The sequence below is a fragment of the Pagrus major genome, chromosome 8, assembly GCF_040436345.1.
Source record: "Pagrus major chromosome 8, Pma_NU_1.0".
Taxonomy (NCBI): Eukaryota; Metazoa; Chordata; class Actinopteri; order Spariformes; family Sparidae; genus Pagrus; species Pagrus major.
Genome location: NC_133222.1, coordinates 10,654,790 through 10,680,657, shown reverse-complemented (window position 1 = coordinate 10,680,657; position 25,868 = coordinate 10,654,790). Strand labels below are relative to the sequence as shown.

The following is a 25,868-nucleotide window of genomic DNA, read 5'->3' as shown; positions in this document are numbered from 1 at the left end:
AGAAAACACATCTTGTTATGTTGGGTTTGAAGTTTCAATCTTGATTAGCTTTAGAAAACATTTTTCAACACAAGGTTAATTTCCAGAGTTTTATCTTGATAACACTTGATAAGATGTGGCTGCAAGCATTATAAGTGGACCTTCAGATGAGATGTTTTTTGTCAAATACATGAGATTGTCTTAACAGCTTTTGTGCTTACTGTGTCTAGAAATTGATATGTATATAAAATACATGCATTGCATATATGTATACTTTGTTATTCTGTTGCAAACTTCTTCTCCTTAAATGTCTGCAACTGAATTTTATCATATAAAAAAGGTCAATAACACTCAAACATACAACAAATATTTAAATATATTTATTCGTCAGAAATAAAAAAAACATGCTATAAAATGTCAGTGAAAACTCTTGTTTAAATACTGCACAAACATATTGGAAATCTGTCCGGTGTTCTCTGTTGGGTGCATCTTGGTGTAGCTGATGAACTGGCGCCGTAACTTCCTCAGCTCTGCCATGTTGATGCTCCTGGTGAGCTCAATGTTAACGTCAGGTTAAGGTCATTTCAGTGCAAGTTATGATCCATTTACATTTTCTACAGTACAGCTGGACACGGAGTAAGTGGTAACCTACTGACTAAAAGTATCTGAAGGTCACAGCATCACATCTTAACCTTTAAGGGGAACAACACAATGAAGCAACACAAAGTTTTGAACATTACTGACGTAAATCACAAATTCAAATTATGCACCTGTCATTAAAGGCTGACTGGTTTCTGCGTGGACCAACATGTTCAAAGCAGAAAATCAAAGTGTTTGCTTCTGAGAACGTCTGAAATGGTGCAACTGCCAATACAAATCCACTTATCTGTGTAATTTGGTTTCTCTCCTCCATGTGTATCCCCCACTATGTTATTATAGGCAAGACCTTTAACAGTGGTCAGCTGCTGTGCCTTTCATTTAAGTTCTTTGATGGACATGCATTCATCCACCTTCCCCTTCAAACAAGTCATTTGATATGGAGTACTTTGCCTCCTGCTGGTGAGGGTATATGACTTTCCTTAGGAGGTAGATTATGAAAATGAGGCTGCAGAAATTAAAAGAGGCAACACAGATTTCAGACTGTCATAAGCTGTGAAAGATTACTGCTACCAGGGCATGAAAACTAAATAACCAACATTTGTTTGTGAAACGATTCTTCAAAATCAGGTTTTAGATTAAAAATAGGTGGACATGTAAAAAAAGGATATCTTTTCTGTTGTTCCTGGAACTGAAATGAGATCCCCAGGTACGCTTGTCTTCTGTGCGTTAAAAATTGCCTGAAAAAAAAACAAAAAAAACCACGTAACACACAGAATGTTATGTGTTTACTGATAAATACAGCTCTTGTGGTGCTTTGGTTTGTAGGGAGTTGAGATCAGCCAAGTGGGATCTGTAAGTACATTTTTAGGGAATTTTTACTTTAAAAAGATGATAAATGCAAGAAGAAAATGCAACATAGAACATCCTGTTTCAGGCCACTAACAGTGTCCTCAATAGCTTATTAAGGGAACAGAGCAGCTGATTTCTTATTGGCTAACAGCAATTAGCAGACAGAACCAATCACACAGACACATCAATAGGTAGCTAAATAATTACAGGAGCAAAAGGTATGACAAAAGAGGATACACAACCACATACTAATGATGAGGCAGTCTCTACGTCACCCGCTTAGAGTTAGAAAAGCCAAAAACGTCTTACCAAATATAGCAAACAAATCAAAACAATTCTTCACTTGGCTGAGATATAAAGCACTGGAAAATGTTCATACGATCATACTGACAAAAAAAAGATCACAATTACAACACACTGGTACATGCTAACACATTCAGAGATTCTGACGTCAATACTGGCGTCGCAAAATAGAGTGATCCTTATTCAAGGTCACTTTCACCCTGAGCAAATCTCTTTCTTTACCAGCACCAAAGCCCCCCCACACCTTCACATTTCCTCCACCATGCTGAACAGATGGTGCCAAGGATCTTTTCATTTGTCTACACTGTTACAGTCTTCCTCTGTCCAATGTTCTTTGGCTCATGTTAATCTTTTCCTTTTATTGGCCAGTCTCAGATATGGCTTTTTCTTTGCAACTCTAATTTTAACATTGAGACTGCTGTTTTGTGGGTACCACTAAATTAATCTGCCAGTTGAGGACTTGTTTCTATGACTAGAGACTCTGATGTACTTGTCCTCTTGCTCCATTGTGCACCTGTGCCTCCCACTTCTCTTTCTATTCTGAAATAGCCAGTTTGTGCTGTTCTTTGAAGGGACTAGTACACACCGTTCTATGAGATCTTCAGTTTCTTGGCAATTTCTTGTATTAATTTCTCTGAATTAGAGTAGACTGACAAGTTTCAGAAGAAAGCTCTTTTTTTCTGTCCAGTTTTACACTGAGATTGAACCCACTGATGCTTGAGATAGTCAACTAGTCCTATGGAAGACAGTTTTATAGTTCAGCTGTGCTGACATGACTGCATAAGCTTTTTCTAATGATCAATTAGCCTTTTAACATGACAAACTTGGATCAACTAACACAATGTGCCGATGGACCACAGGTGTAATGGTTGTTGAAAATGGTCCTCTGTACACCTATATAGGTATTCCATTAAAAAAAAAAAAAAAATCAGCCATTTCCAGCTAAAATAGTAATTTACCACTTATATGTAATCAATTTAATGTTATTTTAATTGAATTAAATTCTACTTTTGTAATCCAGATTTTTGAGAGGTTGTCTTTACTGATATTCTGGGGTATAACTCTTCCCAGCTGCAGAGCATTGAAGCTAGAACAAAGATTACTTAATTTATTATGTAACAACACAACATTCTCTGTCTACAATACATAACTAGAAATTATCAGGCCCCCATTCACCAGTGTGTCCTCCCTCATGCACGATGTTGATAATAGTATTTGTTTATTGTTTTTTTGTAAACACCATAGCTCTGTACTGTAATTATTTGCAAGCAGGTTGACTCGACTTGTTGCTTTTTGTCAACTAATCGCTACCAGCCAATAAGTTGTCACTCGCTCTGTTCCCTTGATTTGCTATTCATGCCACGCTCATGTCATGTTGGACTGATGGTAGACACTGGAAAGATTCCCAGGTTTACAAACTGCGAGGGCGTGATCGATTGAATAATTTGTCAGTTGCATAACAACATGTTATGCTGAATGATGGACTTTGACTGAAGTGAGACGTCATTGTTTAGTTGTCCTGATAAGCCAGATATATCCGTATATTCAGGAGTCAAAGTTTCCCAGTCACAATTATAACTTTGATGTTTTTTCTACTAGCTGAAACTGGTAACACAGGTATTTATAGCCTATAAGCAGGTGCTATCTTTCTTGGCGTTAAAGAAAGTCTATGACGTGGAGTGACATATTTGTAAATTAAAGTTTAAGCCAAATATTTTTCAGTATATGACTTCAGTCCATTATTTCACGTAGGTGATTTGAAATATGACATAAATGAAAAAGACTCATTTCAGCAAAAAAGAAGTCTCACAGAAAACCAAAAAGACATACCATTAACACATCTTGTGTGATCTTGTCCAACTCATACAAGAAGTTTGAAGATGACAATGGTTGCTGCAGAGAAAAAGAATATATCTATTACCATCTACATCTACTGAATATTGTATCCTCTTTCAAAAAAACAAAAAAAACTGTGTGTGTGTGTGTGTCTCTTACACTCTGTGTAGACTGGTTAGGTGGGGGTGCTTTTCTTTTGAAAAGTGCATCAGAAATGGCTTCATAAGGAAGCAAATCCTCTTTCAGGATGGTGAAGAGAGGACTGTCCCATCGGTTTCTGGAGTCTGGAGCTTCAAATCTCAGCACTAATGCATTAAAGCTACAAAAGACAAACCAGACAGTTTATCAGGCAAATTACAAAAACAGAATTGGATAGTGTTCATTTTTGACAGTGATGGGTGTAAACGTATTTTTAAAACCTATTCTAAGGTTAAGACAGTCCTACCAGAGATTGACATGCACCTCTACTACTGTTTGTGCAAAGGCTTGTCACTCACATGTCCTGGGTGTACTGCTCAGCAGCATCTCTGTTGGTATTCCATGTTGAACTCACTTCATCTGACGTCAAACAGTACACCTTCATCAAAAGAAAGCATAAGATTTTAATGTTTGGGTAATATATATATATATATATATTTTAAGATATTACAAGTCCATTACTTATTACTCTTGTACTTACCAGACAGTGTGGTGTCTGTGCATGTTTGATGAGACAGAACAGTTCATAGCGGTAGCCTGTAAGACATTATTTCAACTTTAAAGGTAAAAGCATAAAACAAATCATAATGTCTGTATATAATCCTATTGTCACCAATATTTACCTTTAATGTAATTTAATGAATCCAAAATTACAATGTCACCCTTGTTGACTTTCCTAAAAACAAACAAGTAAAGATTAAAAGGGCTGCGTCGGTAGAACATCACTGATGAATCTTATCCAAAAACAGATTTGAAAAACACACCTCTCTACTTCAGCTTTCAGAGATGCTCTGACATTTTTTTCCTTTTGGGAATCTGCAACATATCCAACAAGGTTAAATGACAGCAAGAGTGAGCAAAAGTCAGAGGTAACCCAAGGAATCGAGTATTTGTTGTGACTGCAATATCAAGCAGCAGAAGTACTGATGAACTGATGAAGATTTAATGAATTAATCTACCACTTCTTTTCGAGATTAACTGTTTGATGTCGTATAACATTTCTTAGTGGAAAATGCCCTTCAAAACGTGACCAATGACCAAACTTCACATTGTGCTTGTTTGCTTGACTGTCTGATATTGAATATCAGTCAATTCTTGTTGTTTTTTTGTTTTTGTTTTTTTTTTTTTTACAAAATTATCAACATTTTTGCCAAATATTTATATTCCACCCATTTTCTGACTATTCGACTCGTTGGAAGCCAAATTGCTGAAAAATTTAAAGACCTTTTAGCTGCTGATATCAGGAATTTAATGAAATAGTGGCGAGAAAATGGTTTTGTGAACCAAATATAGGACCCCAATACCTACTGGATGTCTAGTAGCATTACCAGTATGTAAAACAAGAGACTAGAGTGTCTTTTCTATACAGGATATCGACAATAACCCTGTTATGTGACACAATTTGATAGGAAGAGCATTTATCATACCACAGGGCAGTGATGACACTCTCACACCAAACTCCATTCAAAATACCAACAATTTAAGGCTGCCCAAACCTTCGATAAACATACTCCGTGGTAGACGAATGAAACGCTATTACTAGTTTTCAACATCAGCAGTATTTAAACGCCTTAAAAAGCTACACAAAGTCTACTTCAAGAACAAGTTATGTCACATCTTCCCAGGTAAGTTAGCCTCGGAGACACAGCTAGCTAGCTTAACTTGCCTCCGTAAACAGAGTTTTTGTCAACGTCCAGGGCTCCGTCTCCCACAACATGAACCTTCCGGTCACAGTTTTGTTCAAAGTGCACCTTCAGTTCTTCTGCCCTTCGTGTTTTACCACTACAGGGATAACCACACATCACTATCAGAGGCATAACTACTGAGTGTTATCAAATAAAGTAGCCTTGAATGTGATGAACAGCATGTCGACTGCTTCACCCGGATGTGATTACTGCAAGCACTTTTCAACATGACCAACAGGGGGCGCTGTAAAACTAGTGGCGTTTACAGATGTGGCTATTGTTTCATGTCAGATTATTTATTATTAAATAAATTAACTATTATTTGACTTTGTGTTACTTTGACAGACATTAAACACACACATCAATTACATCATTCTCTGTTTTTGATTTTAAAAAAAATAAAAAAATGGCTGACAACTGGATCTGGCTTTCAGTACGGGGTTTATTGACAGGTGGAAATACATATTAGGGTTCAAAATAATTGGCCCCAAGAGCAAAGCAGTGGCAGACTGGCATCATGTTGTCATAGTCATTGTAACATATCACATTAAAAATACATATTCTTCTCTTCACCAGGAGGATTTTACACTGTTGCTGTAAAGGTGTAACAACTGGTGGCTCAAATGTTCCTCAAGCAGGATCCCCGTCTCCTCTAAATGAATGGAAAAAAAAGTTAGTTGCACAGTTGATTAGATAAAAACAACAACAACAACAAACATAATCATAATAACAATAATAATAATGAACTAACATGTCCAATGCCTGTTTCCGTTGGGCAGTTTTCAGTATCTCAGTGAGCAGTGCCAGCAGGTCTTCCATGCGGTTCAGAGGACTAACACCTCTGACTTCAGGGGGAACATTCGCATCTTCAAAGGCAGACTCCATAAAGGAACTATCCACAACACTTTTCTTGCCCATGAAATGCCCTTAATTAACACACACAATGATAAAAACAAAATCAAATACATTTTTGGACAAAAAAAAAGCACAAAACATGACATGATTTGCCAGATGAGTGTTATTTCTCTTACCTGTTGCCCACAGATTCCCCCTTGGATTCACCTTGATCTTTGAAATTTTATTTCTCAGCTCAGTCAAATCAAGCGTCATTGAAGATGTCATGGCAATGTATGAGATAAAGATGAAAGAAGACAGGAGTCCTGCTCTGCAGATCTTTGTCAAAGTGCCTTTCATTCCTCAAACGTGTCCAACGCAATTTGGTGCCGGATAATTAAAATCTCTGCTCTTCTGTTACTTTGGGGACGGGCAGTTATACAGCGATAGGATGGGCTTAATATTCTAATGTGATGAAGTCATCCATCTGTGGTCGGTTTCTTATTGGATGAATGATGCACATTGGAGAGTCATGTGCCATTCTGACTTGTTCTGACGGTTGTAAAGTACGTGACGTCAGTGCCAAACCTCTAATTATCACATCCAAATACCTTTAAATACCAGTGCTTTAATACAGAGAAGTCTGTCACACACACACAAAGAAGTCTGTCACACAGGAGAAAAGACAAAGCAGATATATAATTAAATGCACCAATTTATTTGTAAGTACTGAACGTAAACATTACAGCAAGGCACAGGGGCCACTGCATGCTGAATAGATGTAATGGCTTAAGAAATGCTGTGAATCCAGGGTTCATTGGCTACTGTATGTACACAGGTTACTTCCCAATACAGGTCCTCACTGTACACAGTATCAAAAGTACAAATATCTTTCAACGAGCGTTACAAAAGAACAAGTCGTGATCAAGTCATTCTTTTCAGCCTCCGCAGCTTTAACAGCTGCAGTGTAGTAATTTAAGGACATAAAGAGAAGAGAAAGAAAGAGCTCATATAGCACTTAAATAGAAAAAGTTCACTTGCCAAGTCAAGTCAATATGACCACATAGCCTTAGGTTCATTCCCAAAATAATTTATAAAATTTAATAATGTGGGATAATACACATTTACTAATTTTTACATTGCACTGAGATTACCTGCAACTCCTCAAATACTTTCATCATTTAACAATCACTGCCATTAACCATGGAGGTAGGAACTGTCATGTATTGAATACAAAACAAGAAGTGCTGCTTTACAAACCCAGACCTGTAAACAAAAGGTACCCACCATCACGAGGGCTGATCTAAGCAATTTATTCATCATGGACTGAACAAACTCCCCTGATCCTACTAGTATTATTATTATTATGAGCGCCTTGACGTTAACAGGTCCTGATTTATAAAACATTATCTCCGATATGCCACCAAACTTCACTTTCATGCCTGCTCTGGATTACCCAAAACAATGTACCCTGATTTGACATAACATTGACTGTCCACTTGCCGGAAAAATACACTTCTGGCAATTTGAGGTATTTTCAATACTGCTGCATCACACATCCGATACCTCCCCATGCTTCCCCCGAAACAATCATTCAAAAAAAGAAAGAAAAGAAAATCATTAAAAAAATAAAAGGCCAGATCTGAGATAACACATGCACTCACAAATCAAACACATTCAACAAACATAAAACAAAAGTATTTGTGAATGCTTAAATAGTCAAAAGAAAGTCTTGTTCTTTTATGTAGCCTTACTTCAGTAGGCTTTACTCGCCTGCATCTAATCTCACAGGATAGCTTTTCAAATAACTGTTCACCAAGAATGCAGAAATACGGCTTTTAAATGAATGCTGAACTATAATAAAAATTTGTAATAAATGGTGACTACAATTCTCGCTTTGTACTGCAAATTAACTGCAACGCAGTCATGTCATAACAGCTGAATCCCATTCAGGCGATAGTGTGTAGCATTAAATACTTCAGACAACATTTAAGCAATTAAAATTACTGTCGATTACAAAGGTGAAAATCCACCCCTTCACTGTTACATCGATCAAACCTAAAAGCTAACAGACATTCCTGAGTCTCTTGTCAGGGCGGATGAAACAGTTGGAGAAAATAAAAAAGACAGACAGAAAAATATCTGTTATACGTGTGCAGTTATGTCTGAAAGGCAAGATTAATATATTATCAACATGCAAAGTTAAATAAAAACAATTGAAAAATGAATATTAATTTGTCCTCTCATTTATGAAAATACTGCTCTTTACTAAATGTTAAGGATATGCACAAATATACTGCACAACCTCTGAATAACTTGAGAGAAATTTCAAAATTAAAAAGGCCCCAACACTTTGTACCACCTCCATGCAGAACATCAAGCATCCCATGTTACTTTCAAATAAAAACTGAAGATATTAAAGCAGCTTTAAAGAGGTGTTGAGGTTGCTCTCGCTACCGGAGAGAGACTGCTTGTGTCTGAGAGTGAGTGCTCAGTTTTAAATTACAGTCCACAGTCGTGTCACAGCGCACACTTTCCGGCTCTCCTGCCTGCAAGGGCTCATGTTCATTTAGATCCGATAACACGTCATTCCCCTCGTCTGTATCTGCTGATCCATCTTGCTGATCATCCTGCTCCATCTCCCGAACCTCCGCCACCTCCTCCTCTTCTTTCTCCCCTTCTTTGACTTTGTGTACAATGAAAAGATGTCTGTTGAGAGACAGTAGTGATGTGAAACACAGGCCACAGTGAAGGCACTGAGGAGTGTTTTCATCAGTTTTATGCTGTGGTATATGCTGCTGGAACTGCGTCCTGTCCTCTGTGATGAAACCACACTTTGAACAGCGGAACTGGCTTTTCAGACGCTTCGCTGACGGCGCATCGATGCCCGAAGTGCGACCACGTTCTTCCTTATGTGCGTTCACGGCAGGTCTTTCTGATACAAGCCCCTGCAAATCACAGTCACACATTTTAAATTGATGGTTGTAAGACTCACATGTACAATTTTGCCTGCAGTTATTATTTTGTTGTTTGTGTTGAGGGAAAAAAAACTACCTTGCCCAAAGCCTTTTTTGATTCTTGGACAGCTGTTTTCGGCATTTGGCCAAGATCAGGATTTTTGATTCCATGCATTAGACTGATGTGGTTCTTCAACGTGACACTCGTTGTGAATGTTTTCTTGGTATCCGTGCAATACCTGAAGTGTAGAAAGGGAACAGAAGTGGAATTTTGAATGATAACCTGGTGAATTTGCATGTAACTTGATAAAAAACTCGGACTGTGCAAACAGTCATTTGTCCATTTTTTAAACATAAAAATCTTACCAACAAGTATACATTTTCTTTTTTCCATCATGGTCACTTCGAATATGTCTTCTCAGACTGGTTGCAGAATTGAAAGACTGCTCACAATGTCGACATGGATACTTCTTCACTGACTGTTGAAAACAAAACAAAAAAACAATTAAAAAGTGTGATGAGTCTGACCTCAGGACTCACTGTCCTCAGCACCATTTCCTCATTTCAGCAGAAGGACAACAGTACCTTAGACGGTCGACTAATCAGTAATGTTTGCATACTTCCCATATAGACTACATGACAAGTATGAAGGTAGAAAATTTGGGTTTTATTTTTAATTTATTGGTTCAATTATTTTACCCCCCTGCCGACCAAAATAAATACGCTCATACTGAGACTCAATGTGAAACTTGATGGCCTTGATCAATCGTCGGAAAGAGTTTCACAGCACATTAAGTGTGTCTACACAGGAAGTGATTCTGCACATTATCAGTAGTTTGTCAGCCCATCTGACATAATAGACACGCTTATATTTGAGTCAGTACGGGCGTCTACACAGTGATGCTTAATTAGTAGGACACAAATAGCAATATATACTGTGAGTTCAATCTGGGAACACAAAAGGCCTTATGTAACAAGTTATGTGACAAATTGACACTTCATCAAGACGCAATCAACAATATGTGTGATCTTGTAGTTTGAGATCACTGAAGTTGCAGCAGAGTGAGACACCCCATTTCATACACAGTAGTATATGTGAGCCAAGATGTTAACTTCAAGAAAAAAATAATTCAAGTGTGCAGCTGCATTACTGTTTCGGTTGAACACACACGCATTTCATCTTTGGGAATTCATGGTGTCTCACCTTTCCGTGGTTGGTCTTCACATGTGAAACATAGGACTCTCGTTCAGGGAACCACTTGAGACACTCTCCACACGTCCAGCCGGTGGGCTTCACACGAGGTCTGCTGTCCTGCTCGGCCTTTTTTCTGGGATTTTCTGTGTGTTTAACTGGGCTGCGACTCTTCTGTTGTTGGACGGAACGAGCATCCTGGTGCCGGTCAGTGTTGCCTGTTTGTTTACTTCTCTTCTCTGTCTCTGCTGTCATGTTACCTATATGAACATCCTGCAAAACAGAAAACACGTGGCAAAAAAAAGATATTAAAAAAAATAAAGTCCTTATAATCTCCTGCACTCATGTGAGATACATCTTAAGCTACTCCTCATTTACTCAACAACCTGTTTTTTGACAAACGTGACAGACATCTAAAAGTGTTTCTGGACTGACTACTTGACTTCTCTGCATTGTTTGCATTAAATAATGCTCCCAAAGGCTCAGGTTAAAAGCTGTTTTTTGCAGTTTAACATAATTTGGATGTGAATAATGGAAATGAGTAGCTTTTTGTCATTTGGTTTGATCATGAAAGTTTCACGTTTCATATAGGTAACCTAGCACGTGGATAAATACATAGGATGTATGTATGTGATGGGTAAACATACACAATATCTCTTTATAAAAAGTACAATCATTGCTAACCTTGAAGTGCTGCATCAACAGCTGCTTTTGTGGAAAGACCGAGTTGCATTCTGGACACTTGAACACGCACGTAACACGTTTGTCTGCATTCTGATGGAAATGTTCGAACAGTAACTGCTTTTTCTTGAACAACGTCTCACACGAACACTTAAAGATTAACCTGCAAAGGAAAAGAGAAAAACCCTTAAAATGAACCGTAAAAGTGATAACTACAGAAAGAATGTACAGCTTATACAACAGGCCAGGTCATGAGACTTTGACTTACTGAGGAGACATTTTGCTGGCACTGTGTTTATTTTTTAAATGCACTTCACAGCTGTCAGCGGTCTTGAAGGCAACTGGACAGACGGAGCACTTGTACAAGACTTCACAGTGTTTCTCCTCGATGTGAGTCTTTTGGCCTTGAAGGGTTTTGAAAACCATATCACAATGAAGACATCTGCAAAAAAACCAACAAAAGTTAATGCCACTTTTCTGTTTGCACTGTAGTTATGTTTTTTATAAAGCCTGCCTTTCTTGTTTGCCTACTTACTTGTACCAAGCCTTGCGAGCATAATGCAGACAGTTCTCCTTGACGTGCTTCTGTATGTCTGCAGACCGACTCAGGGCGCCACACTCAGGACAGCAGTAAGGGGACTTGTGTGCGTGGATGCGATCGTGAGCTTTGAGGCTGCACTTGTTGGGTAACAACATTGAGCACACCTTACACATCTGTTTTGTGAAAGAAAATGACAGTAAAGTCAAAAATGCTAAAGGGGAAACAAGAGAAATATAAAAACAATGCTCCCAGTGCCTTTAGAAGAACAAGTCTGGAGATGTTGTATATTTTGCTTACTGTCAACAAATACCATGAAACACTAAAACCAGCTGCGTCAGGTCAAGAGTCTCAACAAACAGCAAGCGAGCGTTTATGTTGCAGTCCTGTGAGCTCCAGCCCCGATCCTTGTAACGGTTTAACACTTGCTCGACAACAAGTTAATGTTGCGACTTTTGAGGTGGGAACAGTGGCTAATCTCCCCTCCTGTGCTCATCTCTCACTATTACAATAATAACAACACTTATAGATAAATATGAATATAAGCTTTGAATATTCCCGGGTGGCTCTCACTGAAGCTTCGAAGCCCAAAAAAACGGTTTTCAGTACAGCCATGATGAAAAGTACTAAAAACACATATATTAGCCACAATGATGCATTGTGCGTCATGTTGCTTCAGTCCATAAATGTGGGAAATTTTGCTTTGAATCAATCCCACATCTATTCTGCCATAAATATTCACTAAATGTGCACTAAATGTGTATCGATCCTCGGCTGAAAATAGTCCCAAAAAATGCACACAATATACTCCTGCAGTGCCCGGATGTTTAAGAACTTACTGAATCTCAATATTTTTGATCCATTTTTTAGGATTTGTGTCCTCAATAGGAACAAATGGGCTTGGGGCTGTGAGATGAAATTACACATTGTTGGTTTTGGTCTTGTCATTGGAAACGATACAAAAAAAAAATACTATCTCCAGCCTTATCCTTCAATATTTCAATAAAACATCTACTCACAAGTCCTTCCACATCCTCTGACGGTCTCTGGTAATGACCTGCAAGTGCTTTATAGTCAAGTAACTGCTTGTTACACTCCAGGCAACGGAGTCGGTGGCGAATGACATTGTCTGGATATAGGGGCAGGACAGGGTGGTTTTTGGATGAGGATGACGGTGAGGTGTAGTTCACAGGGTCCACGTTCACAGGGTCACTACAAGGCGGGGCGAACATTTGTTCCTCTGCTATGGGTTTCATATGGAGCTGTGTGCACTGCATCACCATGCCATTGTTCTTGTGCTCTCGTGCATGTGCCAACAAGGCGCACTTGTTGAAGAACACGATCGTCTTTGCACAGTGCGTGCATCCGACTTCGATGTGAACGCTCCTCCTGCTGTAATGATATGCCAGACTGCTCTCCAGCCCGAAGGAGTCCCCGCACTCGAGGCAGCAGTATCCGCGTGGTGGGAGGCTGATATTGCTCTCTGGAGGGGGGTTCAGGTTGGGCACATATGTAGGCACAGGGTTGGCATTGTTTAACAGTCTGTTTAGGGTTCCTGCTGCTGTGTTGGGAGTGCATGTGCGAGGATATGGTTTGGCTGTTTTGACCTGATGCACCAGTGGGACGGTGCTGTACACTGTAGAGGAGAGTGCGTGTTGGCTTTGTTGTTGAGAGGTGGAGCGTGCAGCTACTGAAGCAGCAACACTGTGAGGGACCAGGTTCAGACTAGCTAAGTGCATTGCTTTGGGAAGGAGGTTTGTGCTAGTTGAATGGCCTGCTGTGGCTGATCCCCTCTTTGGTTTCTGCCCCTGATGAGCACCAGATCGTTTGACAGGACCAGTAGTATTATGGAATACTGTTGGGGGCTGCGTTACGCCTGGCCTCCTGGAGTTAGCCTCCGATTTGTTGTGCGAGACTCTCGGTGAAGATGTACTAGCCAGGGTACCTTTTGTTTGTATTCCAACAATGCCATCAACAGCCGCACTTTGAGACTGATGAGGAGACATATTACAGTAAGAATCTTCACTAATCATACTCTGGGCGGGAGAGGATTCATATGCAGAATGAACTTCATCCGTTTCTGAATCTGGCAGCACACTGGTGACTGTGCGCTTGATCTGCCCGGACGTGGTTTTGATGGTCTTAATTCTGACCCTGGGTATGGCAGGGGGTGACCCGGATGCCACAGCAGGGGATGCTTTGCCACTACTATCACTGCAGATGCTTACAGGGCTATCCGAGGGCTTCATTAACCGTTTCACAGCCTCAAGTGGACTTCTGGGGCTTCGTGGGGATATAGGCACATTGGGGCTTGCTTTCATGATGTCATTATGAACTGCCGATGACTCTCTGGGATCTTTTCTAGCATTCAGAGCCACCAGAGCCTCTAGGCAAGAGGATAATTTAGATGTCTGAGATTTTACATGTGGATAGGGGGTGGGAACATCCACTGAGGCTCCTGAATTGCAGTTGGTGTCAGTAAAGTTCTGGTTTGCGAGTGGTGGGGGAAGTGCACTGTGTATTCTCCGTGTTTTATTTGTTTCGTTGCCAACACAGATGTCAGAGGGCTCTTCGCTTCTACTTTCGGTTCTGCTTTTCTGATAGTTCTTGGGGATATCAGAGTCATTCGGACAGTCATCAAACACGCTGAGGTCCAGTTTTTTGGGATTGTCCGGGATTGAAGGTTCCACCATAACTGATGCTTCTGGGAAACAGGGTCTCTCTTTTTGATGCATTTCATCTCTACTACACTGAGTGTCTTCAGACTCAGGACTGGAGATGGGACTAAAATGAGAAAGTGACTGGGTAAAGATTGGCGTCCCATCAGGTTTTTGCTGAATAGGTGCCTTTCCAAGAAGCTCTCTTGAACTCTCCCCGTTCAAAGCAGAGACAAATGACTTGGAAAAGACCGTGTTAGTTGTCTCAACCGGATCAATGGAGGTCTCTTGTCCCCTAAATCCATTCTGCAACGCTGATCCAAAACCTTCCAATGACTCCTGTCGGCTTGTGTTTTTCACAATAACACTTACAGCAGGAATATCTGCTGGTGTGACAGTTTGGTTACTCAATAAGCCATCATCCAGACATATCCCCGTGTGTTTCAGCTGACTCTCTGTCTCCTCGTGACTCCCATGGATGGGTTCCTTAGCATCCAACCCTGTGGCATCTGGGATGTCAAAGGCGGCGAGAAGATCATCAAAATCTGGGGTTTTCATGTCACCCATAGCTGCACAGGGTCATAAACCTACAAAAAAAACAAAAAACAAAATTAGCTTGACTTGTTATATTTACATTCAACACCGTGGGTATTGAAACCAGCGCTTAAGGGACTGTTGTCAGTATTATTACTGTTTTACAATGTGAGTAATAACTGTTTTACAGCTGGGTACTGTCTCCTATGCTAACGCTAGCTTTCTCTAGCAAGCTGAACGTTAACAAGGTCTGCTGATCTTCGTATATGCAGCTACTATTTTGTACCAAGGCATGCATTAATACACACATACATATGCAGGTAAACGTTTAATACAGGCTACAATGCCCATTTCGTTAAGAAAACATCAACTCCTTCCTTGGCCGACCTGTAAGAAAGTTGTTTTGCTGTTAGCCTAGCTAACAAGAGAACGTACTGTCAGCTAACGTTAGCCGACTAGCTAACGGAGCCAAGCTAGCCAGCTGGCAATATAGCTTAGCATGATACTATCGAGCAAATAATTAACCCTTAACGATGCACAGGTGCGCTTACCATTTGATCCGATTGTGTTTAACAGCTGTAGTAAATGTGCTATACAGCCAGTTAAGTGTTGGCGGTAAGTGAGTAGCAGCTACGTTTGGCTGTAGCAGGGTTTCATAGCTAGGCTACAAGCTACTAGCGTTAACTTCGTTTTCCTTTTCCTGTAGCTGGGCGATTGTAGCCCTCGACTCTGACTTACAGACGATAGGCGGTGCCATGGACCTGCGCTTAGAGGAAGATGGATCCAACTTACTGTGTCCAGTGAGCCTATAAACACTGCCATTATTACATGTGGTAAGCAGTCAGAGGTGGGTTTGTGTCATGTTAATGAAATAATCAATGTTTAACACATGCATGGCTGGAGACACCGCCTGTAGGTAAGATAATTAGGGGCACCTTATGAGGCACCCACCCTGTCCTGAGATCCAGCTCCAGAACCACTGGGTCATACAGTTTCCATCATGCAACACATGAGCGTCTGTCATTAGACCCTCACTGCTCAATAAAAATCTCAAATCCAAATGAAATAAGATCCAAATAATTTATAAAGGTGACATACGTAAGATTTCGCTGCTCGTCTGCTTAATGTAAAGGTAGAGCCGTCAGCTAAATACCAAAATCACAGTGATTGTTACCAGTTGGATGTTGATCTTAGTGTCCTCCAATCCATCGTTGCAGTCAGCGCTTTAATAATGTTTTGTTGATCCATGTTAATTTATAATCAGGATGTCAATAAAGAAAAACCGGGCATCAGCTCCGCTGTTTGTTCTTATCAGCGGCCTGGATAAACTGTAAATCACATGACATTACAGACAAAGATAAGGTATTGTTCTTCTGTTTGTTTTCAATATTTTTCACAGGATTTCCTGGCAAGCTATATTGACACTGAGATGTGAAAAAGGTCATGTGGAATTGAATGCAGACAGATGATCAACAAAACTGGCACCAATATTTACCACTTTTTTCACCACGACTCATACTGTAGCCTTGAACTGACACTAAAGTAGATCCCCACTTCCCCACTAATGTCTGGGATTTAATGTGGATTGTACCAGTATCATCTGAGGAGAAGGGGGAAGGTTCAGCTATTAGTTTTTTAAGATTCATGACCTCATGAGCCTCTGTGTCTCTATTGTTATTTTGAAGGAATAATCCTGTAAGACAACTTTGAGGGCAAAAATCCCCATTTTTCTTCCTTCCCGCTAGTGAGGCTGTGAAGTGATGACACACAGTGTTACAGACTCACAGTGTTACAGACTCACAGTGTTACAGACACACAAGACTGCAGCACACTTACATCAGATTTAAAAAAAGCCTCTGTAGTCAGAGACTTATTAAAAGACATAATGACGCAGGATTTAACTGCAATGCAGAGTAGTGGCCATGTAGTGAAGGGTTACAGCGCAGTAATGTGATTTAAGAGATGAAACAAGCTAAAAGCTATTTCATGCACATGTTTGAATTTGTAAGTCTGAATAAAGAAGAAAATAATTTATATTTAAAGGTGCAACATGTAATAATTGGCCTAATTCATACTCCAAACAAAAAGGGGGCGGTATATCACCAGAGTAACCGCTGCTGCTAACCGTGGCTGCTGTTAGCGAGTTAGCTCGGTTAGCCGTGCATCCAACGGGAGGCCAGATCAAGCCACCAGAAAGAGAACCCAACTTTCGTAGCGACCAAACAGTGTAATTACAACGTCTCGTGATGCACTGCAGGCCCAAAAAATACTTTATCCCGTAAGCTCACATTGTAAAAGAAGCGTCTGTAAAATGCTGGATAGTTTTTTTTCTTTTTTTAGCTTCACAAATCCAGTGAAACGACTCGTCCGACTATCATAATTTGAGCCATTCGGTTCAATAATAATTGGAAAGTCTAGAAAAGCTGCAAGATTAAATCACTTTCTTCCCTATTCAATTTAGCCGTCTCAGTGGGCGGAAGCTCTATGGGTCAAAAGTTTATTTTTTAAATGTTTTCAACAAAAACTTTTACAAAATGCACCTTTAAATATGATTAATTTGAGTAATGGCCACACTTCAGTTTAATTTTGTATGCATTACAATCATCCTTCTACAAGTGTTTACTCCGTCACAGCTCTGTTGTCTAAATCGTCAAATTGCGTCTGTTGGCAGACCAGTTAATGGCTTACATAAAAAGAGCGTCTTGGGTTAATAAACCGAGGCATATGGTACAAAATTCAGGACATTAAGTTCTTTCTAATGAATTTAAGGTCTGCAAGGCTTTCTGAACACAAATATCCCGGACTCTTAAACAAGGATTAATGTTTATCATATCCATCCAGACTGAACGAGCCCCCATTGAGAGTTATGAGCCACGGACGAAGCCGTTTTTATGAGGAAAAAACAGATTTTTTTATTTTGTGTGTGCGACAAGATAAAATCTGAAAAGCTGCGAGTAAGAACGAATAGCCGCCATTATATCCAATCATGAATCATCAACCTGAAAGTAAAGTACAAATTGCAGCGCAATACATTTAATAGACCAGATAACAGCTCTAACTGATTTCGAGGTTATCTGATTCTCGGGCAATTAGTCGGTGTACTTCTTCAAAATAATCATTCAGAGACGTTAATTTGACGTTCCTTACTTCGACCCACAAAAAGCAGTCTGTGTGTATCACAGCACACATACAGGAGCGTATAACTTCACATGCTGTAGTTATACAGCATGGTCATCACTCACAAGCGTATCAAAATTGAATGAATACAATATATTTTTTGCTTGTAGACGGTAAAAAGTGAAAATGTGCCTGTTGAAATAAGATTTGATATCTTAGAGCAGGACCCTGTATCTTACTGAGATGTTACTTGTCAGGTGATTGTGTCTTATATTAAGTGTAATGTGACATTTTGACCAGAAATTGCACAAATGTACAAAATTAGTAGTTTTTTCTTGAGTTTATTCACTGTAGGTTTCACTGAAGGATCATCTGTCACAAACCAAAGAGCATTTTTTAAATTATAGTATAATCTAAGCGTAGTATCTGTCAGTATGTCTGTATACAGGCTACTGAAATTATGATTTATGGGGAGAATCTGATCTTTTTGTGCATGCCAATTATTATTTAAATTCAGTAACATTAGAAAAGAAAGAATAGAAAATGTGCGTCTGAGTCTTAATCATCATGATGTTCATTCACATGCTCCTGATGCATTGTTCCTTATGAGTCTTCCTTACAAACATGAGCAATAAGCATGACTTTTTATGACTTGCATGGGTGGAGGACAACCTCCTCCAGATAAACTCATTCATGATTAATCCACCGCCTTTTCCCCGCTCTTCAATCAGACCCAGTAAATTCATATCTGCTAACAAGGATTCACTTATCACCTGTTGCTCCCAGTGATTTGACGAACGTGGTCAACATCACATCTAATCAAATGTTGCTTCATAAGGTCTATTAAATCATTCCTGTTGCATTATCACACTTATCACGCTTACGTCCTGTACTTCCTGAGAAGAGCGTGTCTGTTAATTAATGATAGATGCTTCATAGAGGGCAGAGTATATTTTCCCGCAGTGCTTTTTACAGCACAGCATTTGACAGCCGGGTTTAGGACGACGCACAATGAGTAAGCCATTAGCTCTGCTTTTCTTTGAATTAAGCTGTTTGTTTTGCAGTTGTGAACTGATATTTTTCTCACACAAAGTAAGCCGTGAGGACTGTGTGGACTTATTTTAAGATTGTTTTATCTCAGAGAGTACACAGAAACAGAAAAACACAGCTCGTCACTTGTTTGGCATTCCTGGTTTGAGTGAGTCGAGGGTGCTTTCACAAAGGCTGCTGCACATGAAGTGAACGGTGATTGTGTTTTGTTTTTTCAGCAGAAAGAAACGGTGTCCAGCTCAAAAACGTAATCCAAGCCAACGGAAATGGCGTGGACAACAAGGCTTTTGAAATAGAGGTATGTATCACATTTCTTTTTTTTTTTAAAGAAAACAGCACATTGTGATCATTGTTTTCAAAAATAAAACACCTTTATTTTCTTAGGAGGACAATGTTATTGACACTGGCAGCCAGAATTGGGAGGATAAAAAGACTAAAAAGGGATTGGGATCATACTTGAGGTGTGTCAATTCAAGTGATTGCATTTTGTAAAGCAGAAATAATAACTCTTTTATTGAGGGTACAATACTTCTGGATGTACTGGATCACATCAAGTGCACAAAATTAAACCTCTGAAATGTTGGATTTGTTTATACTGTCAGTGAATGTACAGTAACGTACGTACAACAGAGAATCTGCTCTGTTTTATAATGCTACTGTAAAGTTTCAGACTGTTAAGATTTGATTATATTTAACACACAAAAATGACAACTTTTGAGCAAATATACATGACTTGATATTGAATCTTTAATTATGTGAAGGAGAACATTTGTAATTTCAGTATAGTATATATTTTGTACACAACTGGACCTCACTTCTAATTTCTCCTGTACTTCAGCCAAGTTTCCAAGCCGATTAACGCCACAGAGGATTACATCAAGGCTCACTCGAGAACCTTCAAATGCATTGTGCTGGCCATACTTGGAGCAGGTAAGAAAAAATAAATAAAATCTGTTTCTTTTTCTGTTGATATTGTTCTGGCAGTAGCAGTTTATTCACTAGATGTGTCCTAAACACTTTGATTATGACAAGACAAGAACAACAGTGTGAAGTTTGATGTGCTCTTTGCTGTTCTGCAGGTTATGTGGCTTACTTCATTGCAGCCTGTGTATTGGACTTCCAGAGGGCCATTGGTCTTGTCGTCCTAACCAGTTTGGCTATCTTTATAAAAACGTATGAACTTTTGAAGCAGTACAAGGGCGAACGCATCAGTCGCTGTTTCAAGCCCGCAGTTAGATGCTTTAAATCCAACTTGAAATGGCTAAAATGGTGAGTGGACGATCTTGTTTTCAGTGGCTACACATAATGGAATCTGTTAAAAAGTAAAGGTGTGTTTCAACTGTGTTTTTCAGGGTTTTCATCTTGGCTGTCGTGGTCCTGTTGGTGGTGTGGCTCGCCTTGGACACGAGCAAGCGTCCCGAGCAGCTTATCTCGTTTGGGGGTGTGTGCATGTTCGTTGTGCTTATATTCATCTTGTCAGCACACAGGACAGCGGTGAGTCACTTCTCAAAGACGAATTATTATTGTGTTGACACATGTCCGGGTTTATCTCACATGTTATCTCTGGTCTGTTGTGCTGAGACTTTGGATATCATTTGGCCTTGTGCCCCTATCATCTTAAGGTTTAGCAGAAATGCTTCCTTGCAATAACACAACGTTTTATAGGGACTCCCTGATACACTGATGGTCTAACTACTTCTACTTTTTAGGTACAATGGAGGCCTGTGTTCTGGGGTCTCGGGATGCAGTTCTGCATTGGCCTTTTTGTCATAAGAACACAACCTGGACTCATTGCATTCGAATGGCTTGGACAACAAGTGCAGGTATTAGACTTGGATGTTGAAAGATATGCACTTTTAGTGGGAGGAACAAGCAAGTGTCAGCTTCAGTATCCACACAGGGTGCACACTGATGGTTATTACACAAGCTCAGCTCTCCGTCCTCCATTGTCATCATAAATATTCAGCATACAGCTCCCAAATCATTAGCAAACATGACATTAACACGTATTTGTATGTTAAAAAAAATAATTATTTCATCAGGAACCTCATTACAAAAACCTTTAATTTTGTATAATATCAATAACATCTAAAACATTTAAGGTGTGATTCAGCCTTTTGAACCAGTCACGTCCTGCGTGATCCTAAAGGGTTTGTTTGCATAACAGACACTTACATACATGTTACTTACATACGCAGTGTTCATTTTCTGCCAGGTCACTATATCTATATCTTTAACTATGCTTACATAATGTAAGCATAGTTAAATGTGCCCATACATGCTTATCTTTAGAGCACTTTATTATGCTGTTCACGCTTATTCCTGGGTTATCTAAGGATTGAGAAAGTGCAAGCATGTAGTCTGTTAATCACTTTGTAATGTGTAGTTGCCACTTCATTAAAATCTAAATTAATGAGTAATTGCATCATAAATGTCATAAATGAATAGGTAGGAGAAATAAATAATCGTTTGAAATAAAATAACCCATGTTTGTTCTTTGTGCTATAATTCCAGATATTCCTTGACTATACCAAACAAGGGTCGTCGTTTGTTTTTGGGGATCTGACAGCAGACATCTTTGCCTTTCAAGTAAGTGGATGATAATGTGTTTTTTCGTAACCAAACAAGATTCTAAGTTATTGAAAGTAAATGTGTTTAATGTGAGTTTTGATTTCTTGCTCAGGCGTTGCCCATTGTTGTGTTCTTCAGCAGCATAATGTCGGTCCTTTACTTTCTGGGGATAATGCAGTGGCTCATTCTGAAGGTAAAGAAAGGTTCAAACATGCACCTCACAGCATCGTATGTTCCTGTTGGTCTGGGTGTATATTGCTTACGCCTGCAGTGAAATACTATGACCAAGAGCCATGTGTTTTTGTGCACGCAGATCTCATGGGTTATGCAGATAACGATGGGAACCTCTCCCACAGAGACCTTGAGTGTGGCAGGCAATATATTTGTTGGGCAGGTACGCTGGCTTGATGTCTTGGCACTAGTCTGCCTACATTTGACTTTAAAATTTAATGAGCTCCAATCTATCAGGACTTTACTGTCATGCTTACATAAACAATCACTAATAACTGATTTTAACGACCCGACAATTACTCTGCTGATTTACTTTTGCTTAATGTTTTTTGTGCTTCAGACTGAGGCTCCGCTGCTGATCCGCCCCTACTTGAAGGACATGACTAAATCTGAGATCCATGCTGTTTTGACTGGCGGATTTGCCACAATTGCAGGCAGTGTCATGGGGGCATTCATCTCATTTGGGGTGAGATGAAGCTGTTTTCACAACACACCACATAATACATGGCACATTTCATGCAAAAGATGCAATTAAATATGCTCAACAAAATATAAAAAACACAAAAACAGGAACATTAAACTGAGACAACAAATAAATGAGACATTTAAAAAGAAAGAAAGTTACTGAATTATAATTATTATATATTGTACGTGTATCTTGGTAAAGTCAGGCTTACTTTCCTTTTAAAAGATATGAATCTAGATTGAGAGAGTCCAGAGTCTGGGGCTGTATAAACGAAATGCAGCATCGCCAGCAACTTCAGTTCCTGAAGGGAGGAATTGTTAATGAGGGAGTGTCAGCACAAATCAGACATTTGTTCAGAACATGAACTGTGAGGAGGCCAGTGATTTAATCCCGAATGAGAGGGTGAACTGAATTCAAAACAGTGAGAGGCACCTTCAATTATTTCTATGGTGACAAGCAGCCAGCGGGCAGCTTTTAGTCCGGGAACAAGGTGTGCCCTTGGTTTTATGTTGAGGAAGCTCCTGGCTGCAATATTTTGAAGCAGTTGTAGATAAGAGTCTGAAGAAGTGTGTACAGCATTGTGCTGTGAGAAAAAAGTCACTTAGTGGACTTAAGATACCATGTTTGCGCATGATTGAGCCTCCTGGCAGAAAAGAACGGGGCCCTGGACTGAACTTTGGGGTATACCTCAAGAAATATTTGTTCTTTCTAAACAGAACTCCCCAGTGGAAACTAAGTAGTTTCAACCTGTTGTGTAAGATATGAACCTGGCACAAATTGAGCCCAACAGCCCAACCCATTTCTCTTAAATTGAAGCCAATAAAGCTGAAAGCTGAAGATAAACATGTTTATTAAATCTTAACATCATGCATTATATCAAATACTGCATCTTTTGCTGATCTTTGATCCACTACAGCCCACTGCAATAAAAGACATCTTGTATTTTGCAGATAGATGCATCTTCCTTGATATCAGCCTCTGTCATGGCTGCTCCTTGTGCCTTGGCCATCTCCAAGCTCTCTTACCCAGAGACAGAGGAGAGTCCCTTTAAGTCAGAGGGCAATATTAAAGTGGCTTGTGGGTATGTATATCTGTCCCTTGGTTTATTCTCTTCCCTTTAATGATTTTTTATACTTTTTTGATTTAACTTTTTTTTTTTTTTTAACTCCCTAGAGATGAACAGAACATTCTGGAGGCTGCAAGCAGTGGAGCGTCTGCTTCAATAGGTCTTGTTGCCAACATTGCAGCAAATCTGATCGCCTTTCTCGCCATCCTCGGCTTCATAAATTCAGCTTTGAGTTGGTTTGGAAGTATGGTGGGATATCCTGAAGTGACATTTCAGGTATGTTTCAGCTAAAGACTGATAACTCAAGAGGGATGTTTTGATAATGTCGAATACTTTCTTGGATTTTTAAAAAATCCGATGTATCTGTTTGGCCCTGATGTAATATCAAAAGAGCTTTTAAAATGATCATTCCTCTTAAAACCAAAAATGAGTGGACAAATAATAAGCAAACACTGTTATTTTGATTATGTGTTTTCTTTTTTATGATGATTTTTTAGTAATTATTCTGAGATATACATATATTTATTTAAAGCTTGCTTCTACTGTAAATTTAACAAGTGAGTCTCACAATGTTCAAATAAACGTGTCTCTCTGTGTCCACAGCTGATTTGCTCTTACGTCTTCATGCCTATTGCCTTTATGATGGGAGTGCCATATAAAGACAGTTTCATCGTGGCTGAACTAATCGGCACAAAGCTCTTCCTCAATGAGTTTGTGGCTTATCAGAAATTATCTGAACTGAGTGGCAACAGGATCAGTGGACTTGGTGAAGAATCGATATCTGTGAGTAAATGTTGTTCATTGGAGTTTGAATGTTGTCAGTGTGGGTGTGCGTCAAGTATAAATTCCTAAAGCACTGCACAAAAGACAAAGTGGAAGGGAGACGATTTTACTCAATGCAAAATAACACTGCAGGATTTTGTTCTTTCTTGTTTCAGGTCCGATCAGAAATTATCACCACCTATGCTCTTTGTGGGTTTGCCAATTTCAGCTCACTGGGCATTGTGATCGGAGGCCTGTGTGAGTATTTTATCTTGAGTAACCACAGGGCAAAAAACAAACAAACAAAAAAGTTGTTTATCCCTCAGTAACAATTTTTGACACAGACTATTTTCTTTTATCAAAGCCTCTATATGCCCATCCAGAAGAAGTGATATCTCGTCTCTGGTGCTGAGAGCTATGCTCACTGGGACTTGTGTATCTCTTGTCAATGCTTGCATTGCAGGTAAGAGCTTTTGAATTGAACAGTTTAGCTTGTTTCATATTGTACTGCAACTGAGTAGCTTTTTCACTTTTTTTCTTAGGGATCCTATTTGTTCCTCCACTTGACTGTGTGGAGCTGTTCAAGATATCTGCTTTCAATGCCACAAATGCAGATGTACAAACTTGCTGTGAAGACCTCTTCACAAGGTGAGCATGTACACTTTCATTACAAAGATACTTTCTGGTGGCTGGGATAATTTTGGGAAAACATCGGTTATACACAGGGTCAATAGATTGTTAAGGGTCCCATATCGTAGAAAGTGAAATTTCCATGTCTTTTGTGATTTTAAGCGCTGTATCGTAGGCAACTGGACTTGTTTCAGTTTCTTGATCTTATCCAAGAGGCTTCTTCAGTTCACTTTTGTGATTATAAAACAGAACTAAGCGCTTTGTAAATATCAAAATGCTCAATGTAGAAATGCACACATCCCATATTCAGAAACTTTTCCTTAAAATGAGCTGTCAGGACTTCTTTAAGTTATGATGTCACAACGACATAACCACCACCCTCAGCCATGCCCCTAACATGGCTGTGGGTGCAGAGCTGATGCCGAAACAAAGTGGGTGGTGCCTGCTCAGGCCTATTAAAGCTAACTAATCAGAGCAGGCCGGGCTTTTTGGGAGGGTGGCCTTAAAGAGACAGGAGCGTTCAGACAGAGGGTTAAATCGAGGTTTTTTAAACACTAACGCATGTAAACATGTTCTAGTAGACACCCAAAATGAACATATGTACCTGAAACTGAGCATAATATGGCACCTTTAAATGTGCAATTAAATGGTTCTGATATGTATATGATTTGTGGTTATTTCGACTTAAATCTCAAATTAATTCTTTTGCAGCACTCTCGGCAATGGGACATTTGAAGGATCATGGAGCACAGTAGCAAATGCCACAATGTATTTGTCTAAATGTTGTCAGTGTTGTGGGCTTCCTACTCTGAACGTTTGTAGTTAGAGGAGAAAAATAAATGTCAGTGTCTGTTTTTATACTGTAGTTAATTTGTTTCTCCACGTTTGTATATTTGTGTCATACTTAATGTAAAAATGTATATGCACATGTTTTAAAAATGATTGTAAATTTCATGTATTATATTGTAAATTAATTCACATATTGGCTTTTATTTGACACCAAGGATTCAAAGGACACACCTTTAGAAATATACCTCAGTATGTATTCAGGCATCAACAGTTTGATAAATGTAAATATTTTAAAATAAACCAATTATTTCATAATGTTATTGATGATGATACACACAGTCAT

At 39.3% G+C, this 25,868-nt stretch overlaps 3 protein-coding genes across 3 annotated transcripts; 1 reads left to right on the top strand and 2 right to left on the bottom strand.

The window, feature by feature from the left end:
* Positions 1 to 344: 344 nt before the first annotated feature.
* kti12 (KTI12 chromatin associated homolog) lies at positions 345 to 5,630 on the bottom strand. The gene is made up of 9 exons (XM_073471242.1): positions 5,432 to 5,630; positions 4,530 to 4,581; positions 4,389 to 4,441; positions 4,247 to 4,302; positions 4,065 to 4,144; positions 3,727 to 3,886; positions 3,562 to 3,624; positions 1,248 to 1,316; positions 345 to 540 (listed from the first exon to the last, which is right to left on the bottom strand). Exons 1-9 carry the CDS (start codon positions 5,580 to 5,582, stop codon positions 397 to 399), a joined length of 828 nt encoding a protein of 275 aa, XP_073327343.1. The 5' UTR covers positions 5,583 to 5,630; the 3' UTR covers positions 345 to 396.
* Positions 5,631 to 6,981: 1,351 nt separating this feature from the next.
* znf592 (zinc finger protein 592) lies at positions 6,982 to 15,493 on the bottom strand. Its single transcript, XM_073472085.1, has 9 exons — positions 15,395 to 15,493; positions 12,672 to 14,896; positions 11,650 to 11,828; positions 11,383 to 11,556; positions 11,118 to 11,277; positions 10,446 to 10,706; positions 9,608 to 9,720; positions 9,339 to 9,480; positions 6,982 to 9,232 (listed from the first exon to the last, which is right to left on the bottom strand). The coding sequence occupies exons 2-9, from the start codon at positions 14,874 to 14,876 to the stop codon at positions 8,738 to 8,740; spliced, it is 3,729 nt and encodes a 1,242-aa protein (XP_073328186.1). The 5' UTR covers positions 14,877 to 14,896; positions 15,395 to 15,493; the 3' UTR covers positions 6,982 to 8,737.
* Positions 15,494 to 18,955: 3,462 nt separating this feature from the next.
* On the top strand, positions 18,956 to 25,845 carry slc28a1 (solute carrier family 28 member 1). The gene is made up of 18 exons (XM_073472086.1): positions 18,956 to 18,975; positions 19,229 to 19,308; positions 19,395 to 19,471; positions 19,849 to 19,940; positions 20,090 to 20,279; positions 20,363 to 20,504; positions 20,720 to 20,833; positions 21,525 to 21,599; positions 21,694 to 21,774; positions 21,895 to 21,975; positions 22,153 to 22,278; positions 23,229 to 23,359; positions 23,452 to 23,620; positions 23,948 to 24,127; positions 24,283 to 24,364; positions 24,471 to 24,569; positions 24,649 to 24,754; positions 25,448 to 25,845. The coding sequence occupies exons 1-18, from the start codon at positions 18,972 to 18,974 to the stop codon at positions 25,560 to 25,562; spliced, it is 1,944 nt and encodes a 647-aa protein (XP_073328187.1). The 5' UTR covers positions 18,956 to 18,971; the 3' UTR covers positions 25,563 to 25,845.
* Positions 25,846 to 25,868: the final 23 nt, after the last annotated feature.